The following is an 8,087-nucleotide window of genomic DNA, read 5'->3' as shown; positions in this document are numbered from 1 at the left end:
TGTCTCTCTCTTTGTGCGTTAAGAAATGGCTCTCGAGAAGAATATGAAAAGCAAAGAAATAACAATACCATTCTGTAACCAGCTGAGAAAAAGAAATACTTTGCTCTTAATAACTCCCAAGTTAAACTGATCTCTCAGTCAAAGAAGGCTACTCACTTGCGTAGCTTCGTCCGTGATCTGGCCGGCTTCTTCAGCGCAACTGCTGGGTAGAGAACTAGCAGCTGTACGCATCGCTGTGAGCGAACTCACGACAGTGCGACTTGACATGTGAGGAGTACACCGAAGGCAGGTTGTGTCGGCCCTGGTCACGGTTGAGGGTGGGGTTCCTGGCGGTGATGTGGACTGCCTCCTTTACTCCCCTCTGGAACTATCTTGCTTCTTTGTCGAGAACTTGCAGATTGTCCTTTACAAAGTGATGTTGGTTGTGGGTCAGATGTTCGCCCACTAGGGAGGACTCTCGTTTGTGTTCTTCCAGTCTTATGTGCAAGTTGCGCTCGGTTTCACCAATGTAACTTTGGTCACAGTCCTGGCAGTCTATCTGGTATATCAGCCCCGATGTGTCCAATTTGTCTGTTTTGTCTTTGTGGTGAACTAACTGGCTCCTGATGGTGTTGGTGGGCTTGGCGTGAACGCTGACTCCCAACTTCCGGATCTTCCTGCTGAGATATGGCATGGAGACGTGTCCTCTCGATGGGGTTTGGCGTTGAGTCGAGGGGTGGGGTATGGTTTTCTTGTCCCCCGGGATGTCCCAGACCCACTTCTGGTATCCCGACACACTGAGCACTTTCTTGATGTGCTGCAACTCTTCTTCCCTAGCGGTGTCGGTGGAGCAGTTGGTCTTTGCTTGTTGTGTTCCAATGGCTGGTGACTGTTGAATTGTAAATACTGGTCCGTGTGGGTCGGCTTCCTGTAGACAGAGAAGGCGAGGCCTGTCTCTGTCTGGGTGATGCGGGTATCCAACATCGTGATGCTGCCGTTCTCTTCTATCTCATATGTAAACCTGATGGCAGGGTGTTGGTTGTTGAGGTGGGTTGTGAAGTCTTCGACCACTGATCTCTTGAGCACTGACGGTCATGGTGTCGTCCATGTAGCGGCCCCAGTATCGTGGAGGAGTGTGGAACGACGCCAGGCTTTCTCCTGGAAGTCCTCCATGAAGAGGTTGGCGACAATGGGACTCACTGGGGACCCCATGGCTGCACCCTCGGTCTGTTGACAGAATTGTCCTTCGAAGGTGAAGTAGGTGGTGTTGAGGTAGCAGGATAGTAGATCACAGATGTGTTCAACTGACAGATTGGTGCGCTGCTGAAGGCTGTTGTCATCCTGTAATCTCCTTCTGATGATGTCAATGCTGCCCTTCACAGGGACACTGGTGAACAGCCGGGGCTGTGACGTCATAGGACACCAGAATCTCATCAGGCTGTGGTACAAACTTAGACAGCTTCTTCACCAGGTCTGCACTGTTGGCGATGCAATGCTCCGTCTTTCCTACCAAAGGCGTGAGGATGTCTGCAACAAAGCGGGCCGTCTCACACATCAGGGATCCCCTAGAGGCGACAGTGGGACGGAGGGGTACATCTCTCTTATGCACTTTCGACAGTCTGTAGAACTTTGGCACATCCGTGGCTGAGGGGTACAATCTGCGGTACTGTTCTAAAGAGAGTTCCCCTGACTTCTGTAAGCCTTGCAGTAGTTTTGTCAGGCGGGCAGTGTACTTGCTGGTGGGATCTTTGCTCAGCTGTTGGTAGGTCTTCTTATCTTGTAACAGATTATGTGCCTTCTCATAGTACTGCCCCTTGGGTAGGATGACTAGCACTGCCTTTGTCGGCTGGAAGAATCACGATGGAGTCCTTCTTCCTCGTAGTGCGTGTCTTTCCTCCATGTTGGATTTGGGAGGTTTGCTCTGTTTGAGAATATTCACACACTCTGATCGTAGGTGTGTGGCCTCTTCTGCCTGAGGCCCGATCTGACGGCACGCTGTTTCGATGCTGGTAATGTACTCCATAATGGGAAGTTTGTCTGGAGTGACCGCGTAATTGAGCCCCTTTCTCAACACTGACAGCTCTGCTTCGGTCAGACTTTGCTCGGATAAATTCACAACCCACCTGTTTTTGAGCTCCTGTGTTTCTTGATCACTGACGGGAATGATGGGCACGCAATCGTCTTGTTTTGATTTAGCCCGCAGTTTCGCAAACTTCTTCCTCTGGCGCATGCGCACTTTGTCTCACTTACGCCTGACAGTGCAATCGAACCGAACGACAATCTTCGCCGTTGATCCTATCAAGTATACAAGCGCTGAGTTCGTACTTCAAAGTGACGATCTTGTTGATGGTTGCCAAACAACTGTTGATTTGTTTGATTCTTTCGTTCATGAGCGCCCGTTGAGCACGATGGATGATGTTGTTCGCTGCCTGGCCTTTCACACAAATCTTGATCTTCAGGCTTGTGGGACACACATTTTGATGTTTACCGGGGCCGACACAGATGCCTTCGGTGTACTCCCAGTCCTCACTCGTCAAGTCGCATTGTCGTGAGTTCGCTCACGGCGATGCGTACTGCTGCTAATTCTCTTCCCAGCGCTGGAGAAGCCGGCCGGATCACCGACGAAAGCTACGCAAGTGAGTGGCCTTCTTTGACTGAGAGATCGGTTTAACTTCGTAGTCATTATGTCTACCCCTCAGTCGTTAAAACTTCCTCAACGTCTCATACTTTGCTCATCTAATCAATAACGAGAAAGCAAATCTGTGTGCTAAATTCATGGATTGACAAGAAAAATATTCATTCTGTATCAGATTCAACAATCGATATTCCTTCTAATAATGATGATGATACTACTACTACTACTACTAAGTATTTATATAGCGCTGAATCTTGTGCAGAGACAAATCAAATCGCTTTCACACCAGTCATTCACACGCATGCGTAACTTTAAAACTGGAGAAACTGAAGACAAACAAAAGGCAGGTGAACTTTGCACAGTGAACTTCCTTTCTGGCTCACGTGTGTGTTTATGTAATAACAGTCTTTCGGTTGTGTGTGTGTGTGTGTGTGTGTGTGTGTGTGTGCGCGCGCTCGCGTGTGTGTGTGTCCCTGGTTAATTTTAACATATTGTCTCTAGAAACCTAAATTTGGCTTACAAATAGGGGAAAAAAATCATTGCTTTCCATGCATTCTAATTATAATGACAATTCATTTGTGGGAAGGGTTAGATAAGCATTTGAGTATTTTCAAAGTCAGGTTGCTGTTACTTTTTATTTTATTCGATTTTTTACTTCACATTTTGATAACAGTGTATAGTTTCCATCCCAGTTGTTTTGTGCATTCGCTGTGTTGTTTGGATAATTTGCAAAATGACCCAATTACAGCCCAAACCATTACAGGTGGTACTACAGTTGATTCTTTTTTTCTTTTGCAAAGAAGGCTCTTTTCTTTTAATCAGTACAACACAGTCCACATTCGGACCACGTGATGAGACAAAAACATCTGACATTCAAGGAAGTCAGCCCCACCAGTACTGACATTAGATAATGACTATGGTGCACATGTGTGTTAACATCACCAGTGCAGGATGATATTATCATGATGTAGATATGGGATATTATCACCTGCAAGACTGACTCACAGTTTTAACTTAGCAAGAATGTGAGTTACCGTAATAGCTTTTCTAATAGCAAGTGACTTTGAGTGGTGGTCTGGACGCTAGTCATTCGAATGAGACGATAAACCGAGGTCCCTTGTACAGCAGGCATTTATCGCACGCAAAGGAACCCACGGTAACAAAGGGGTTGTTCCTGGCAAAATTCTGTAGAAAAATCCACTTCGATAGGAAAAACAAAACTGCACGCAGGAAAAAAAAAAATAAATGGGTGACGCTGTAGTGTAGCGACGCGCTCTCCCTGGGGAGAGCAGCAGCCCGAATTTCACACAGAGAAATCTGTTGTGATAAAAAGAAATCAAATACAAATACAAAATACATATACTAGAAAGCAGATATTCTCAATTTACAATCAAATCTAAGAAACATTATTCACAATACTCGGGTTATTATTATCATTCTTCTTCTTCTTCTCATTATTATTATTATTATTATCAATGTTATTATTAGTAAGTATTACGTTCTACTAGAAAGCAGATATTCTCAATTTACAATCAAATCGAAGAAACACTATTCACAATACTCGGGTTGTTGTTGTTGTTATAATTATTATTATCATTATTATTAAGTATTATGTTCTACTAGGAAGCAGATATTCTCAATTTACAATCAAATCGAAGAAAACATCTCCACACTCAGACAAAAAGTACGGTCTCTAAAAATAACCACAACATGAGTCAATAGGGGGGCGGGGGTGGGGGTATATGGATAGCAGTTCTTTTGGAATTTCTCGTGCTTGCATTTCCTATGTAAGGTCGGTTTTTTTCAGTTGTATACTGATCTCATGAAGACTGTCACTTGGAGCTGTATTTTGCAATTTCTATTTATTACTCACAAAACTTAGCACTTTTATATGACATACTGACAAACCAATTGAGAGCAGTCGTTTTATCATTGTTAGTTCATTAAAAAGAAAGAAAAAAAAGAACTTCTTTGCTCAGGACGGAAGTTACAAATGCATTGAAAATAATGATCTGCAGTGAGACGTTAATCTAAATATACTGTTGGAATACACACACACACACACACACACACACACACACACACACACACACACACATATATATATATATAAAGGGTTCTCACTCATCTGAAGCACTGCATTTTAAAACATGACTGGGTGTATAAATGACTTTGTCTTTTACACTCAGTGTGAAGGTCTTACAGCATCAATATTCACCCAAATGGTCTTTTCACTCAGTGTGAAGGTCTTACAGCATCAATATTCACCTAGATTGTCTTTTACACTCAGTGTGAAGGTCTTACAGCATCAATATTCACCCAAATGGTCTTTTCACTCAGTGTGAAGGTCTTACAGCATCAATATTCACCCAAATGGTCTTTTCACTCAGTGTAAAGGTCTTACAGCATCAATATTCACCCAAATGGTCATTTTCGGAAATTTCGAGATCGACAGTGTGACCTGGGGGAGTCACAAAAGTAATGCCAGGAGGGAAAAAGCGGCGGCTCAGACTTTCACGTTTTCACTGCTCTTGGTTCCAATTGTCAGTTTTTCAGATGAGTTACGCTGCTGGTCAGGCATCTGCTATGTGGGTGTGGTACAGCGTATATGGATTTATCCGAACGCACTGACGCGTCCTTGAATTGAACTGAACTGAACTCAGATGTGTGCATTCCCAAGTAACTCCACAACTGGTGACTGTCGCAGGGAAGGCATGCTTTTTGAGGACAGGAAAGGCGTTTCAAAGACACTCTGAAGGCTTGTTCTTGACGGGCGTAATAGCCGAGTGGTTAAAGCGTTGGGCTTTCAATCTGAGGGTCCCGGGTTCGAATCTCGGTAACGGCGCCTGGTGGGTGAAGGGTGGGGATTTTTCCGATCTCCCAGGTCAACGTAAGTGCAGACATCCTTGTGCCTTAACTTCATTCGTGTGTATACGTTCGCAGAAACACGGGGTTATTTGCACAACAGTCTGCTTTCCTAGGTAGAGCCGACTGACGGCTGCCATTAGGCGCTCATCAATCGTTTCCTGTGTCATTCAGTCAGGTTTCAGTCACACACACACACACACACACACACACACACACACACACCAAAAAAAACCTAACAAACAAAACTATGGAGTACGGACAGGAAATCATTTGCAGATACCCAGGATTTGACACAACCATCTGATCTGGAGGAATCTGGTGAACAGTTCTGCAGCGCCCCAATGACTCTTCACAGCGAAGAAGAAGAAAAAGAAAAAGAAGAAGAATTGATATGTGATGAAGCATTGTAGATATAAATCTCAAACATAAAAGGCATCACGGGAAAGTAAAGCATTCTAAACGCGCATCACGGGAAAGTAAAGCATTCTAAACGCAGTTAAGCAAGTAATTTATACCAATTTCTGGCATAAACGCTTCTCTGTTTGTCTGTCTGTCTGTCTGTCTGTCTCTCCTTATGTAGTATTGTATTCGCTAGCTATGACTTTAAGTAGCATTGTGTAGTGCATGCAGTGACATATATAATGTAGTATTGTTTAGTGTAGACCCTGTTTCAGGGCGGGGACTGGATGAAGAAAAAATCGCGCCAGTGCTTATCTATTATCCTCGAAAATAAAGAATTTTTCTTGTCTTGTCTTGTCTTGTATTGTCTCTCTCTCTCTAACAAAATAGCGTTCTCTGCTGATACGGGCGTTCAGTCCTCTTGTCCTGAGTGTGGTACCATCAGTTGAAGACGTAATACTTATGAGGATAAAAATTTTGAATTTTTAACGCGGAAATTGCAAAGAAAATCGACCTTACTGGCATGCTTTTGATAGACGACGACATGAAAATAAGATCAGTGACCAGATTTATCGCCCTTGCTTGGGAATGTCAAGGGGGGAAAAAAATCAACTGGAAGCTTTATCAGATATGATTACTGCAACCCTGGTATCAGTTTCATAACTCACATGAATTATCTGTTTCTATGCTCTTTCTGATAAAGTTGTATGTTTGAGTTATGTCAGATGAACTTGGGCTATCTTGTGTAAAGCATTGATAAGTAGGTTTTCTGATTAACCAGTACAATTGTGTGTGAGTGTGAAACGAGTGTATTGGGAGCATATAATGTATGTGTGCTTATTCACTTTGTTTCCGAACTTAACGTTACAGCTGCATTGTCCACCGTCATGCAATCCTTTAGTATCAGCATCAGTATCAGTAGCTCGAGGAGGCGTCACTGCGTTCGGTCAAATCCATATACGCTACACCACATCTGCCAAGCAGATGCCTGACCAGCAGCGTAACCCAACGCGCTTAGTCAGGCCTCGAAAAAAAATTTAAATAAATGCATAAAAATACTACTACTACTACTACTACTAATATTACAACAACAACAAAAACAGATGATAAATGAGCAAATAAATGCGGAACATGCAGACACACATTCACACACACACATACACACACACACACACATGCATGCATGCATGCATGCATAACAGATATGCAACAGACATGCAGTTTCATAGATATGAAAGCACAATTAAATACACATAAACGTACATGAGCACCAACAAACACACACACACACACATTACCCTGCACCCTCCCTCCCCCATCCTCCACACACTCATTTCTAGGCTACATATCGCAGCTTCCACCGCGCACACCCTCCCCCCTGACCCCCCCCCCCCCCTTTAAAAAAGCATGAGTGTGATTGTCGGTGCTAACCTTCATAGCTATGCTTTTGTTTTCATTTGTGTGTGTGTGTGTGTGTGTGTGTGTGTGTGTTTAGCAATATGTTCATCTTCCCGTATACCGTCATTATATCTTGTTTGTTTATTTTTATATTGTCCCCGTTGCCAAAAGAATGGTAGTGTGTATGGCAAAACAACAACCCCCAAAACAAAACAAACAAACAAAAAACAACAACAACCCCCCCAAAAAAAACCAACAACAACAGAAAAACAACACACATACACACAACAAACAAAAAAGTGTCTATGCATCCCCCCTCTCTCTCTTTCAGTCTCTCCCTCTATTTCTCTCAGTCACTCTCTCTCTCTCTCTCTGTCTTTCTTCTGTCTGTCTGTCTCTGTCTCTTTCCCTCTGTCTCTCATCTCCACCCTTACCTCCATCCTACCCCGTCTCCCCAGCTCCTATGTCCTCTCCCCCACCCCTTCCCTCCCTCCCTCCCCACCCTCCTTTCTCCTATCCGCCACCCCCTCTTCTCTCAGTCTCTCCCCTCCTCAGCGTGTCCGCTTCCCCTACTCACAACCCAATCCCCCCCCCCCCCCTCTCCACTACAAAGTGGCTTCAGTGCATGGATTGAAGGCCCTGTGCAGTCAATAGCTTTCCGCACTGATGGCCTAATGTATTCATCGTGTGGCCCGGGGAGGTGAGAGGGGGGCGGCTGCGGTCTGGGTACCAACTGTCGTGGGCTCTTGACACGCTCTCCTCCCACCCTCCTCGTTGCCTCCCCTCTAATTAACTCCCCTGCTCTCAC

General features: G+C 44.4%; 2 protein-coding genes across 2 annotated transcripts; both read right to left on the bottom strand.

Moving 5' to 3' along the window:
* Positions 1–367: 367 nt before the first annotated feature.
* LOC143290314 (uncharacterized) lies at positions 368–1,075 on the bottom strand. Its single transcript, XM_076599668.1, has 2 exons — positions 1,070–1,075; positions 368–868 (listed from the first exon to the last, which is right to left on the bottom strand). Exons 1-2 carry the CDS (start codon positions 1,073–1,075, stop codon positions 368–370), a joined length of 507 nt encoding a protein of 168 aa, XP_076455783.1.
* On the bottom strand, positions 1,072–7,719 carry LOC143290313 (uncharacterized). The gene is made up of 3 exons (XM_076599667.1): positions 7,714–7,719; positions 1,427–1,825; positions 1,072–1,383 (listed from the first exon to the last, which is right to left on the bottom strand). Exons 1-3 carry the CDS (start codon positions 7,717–7,719, stop codon positions 1,072–1,074), a joined length of 717 nt encoding a protein of 238 aa, XP_076455782.1.
* Positions 7,720–8,087: the final 368 nt, after the last annotated feature.

This window comes from Babylonia areolata, chromosome 15, assembly GCF_041734735.1.
Source record: "Babylonia areolata isolate BAREFJ2019XMU chromosome 15, ASM4173473v1, whole genome shotgun sequence".
In the NCBI taxonomy this organism is placed as follows: Eukaryota; Metazoa; Mollusca; class Gastropoda; order Neogastropoda; family Buccinidae; genus Babylonia; species Babylonia areolata.
This window is presented reverse-complemented; position numbering and strand designations above follow the sequence as displayed.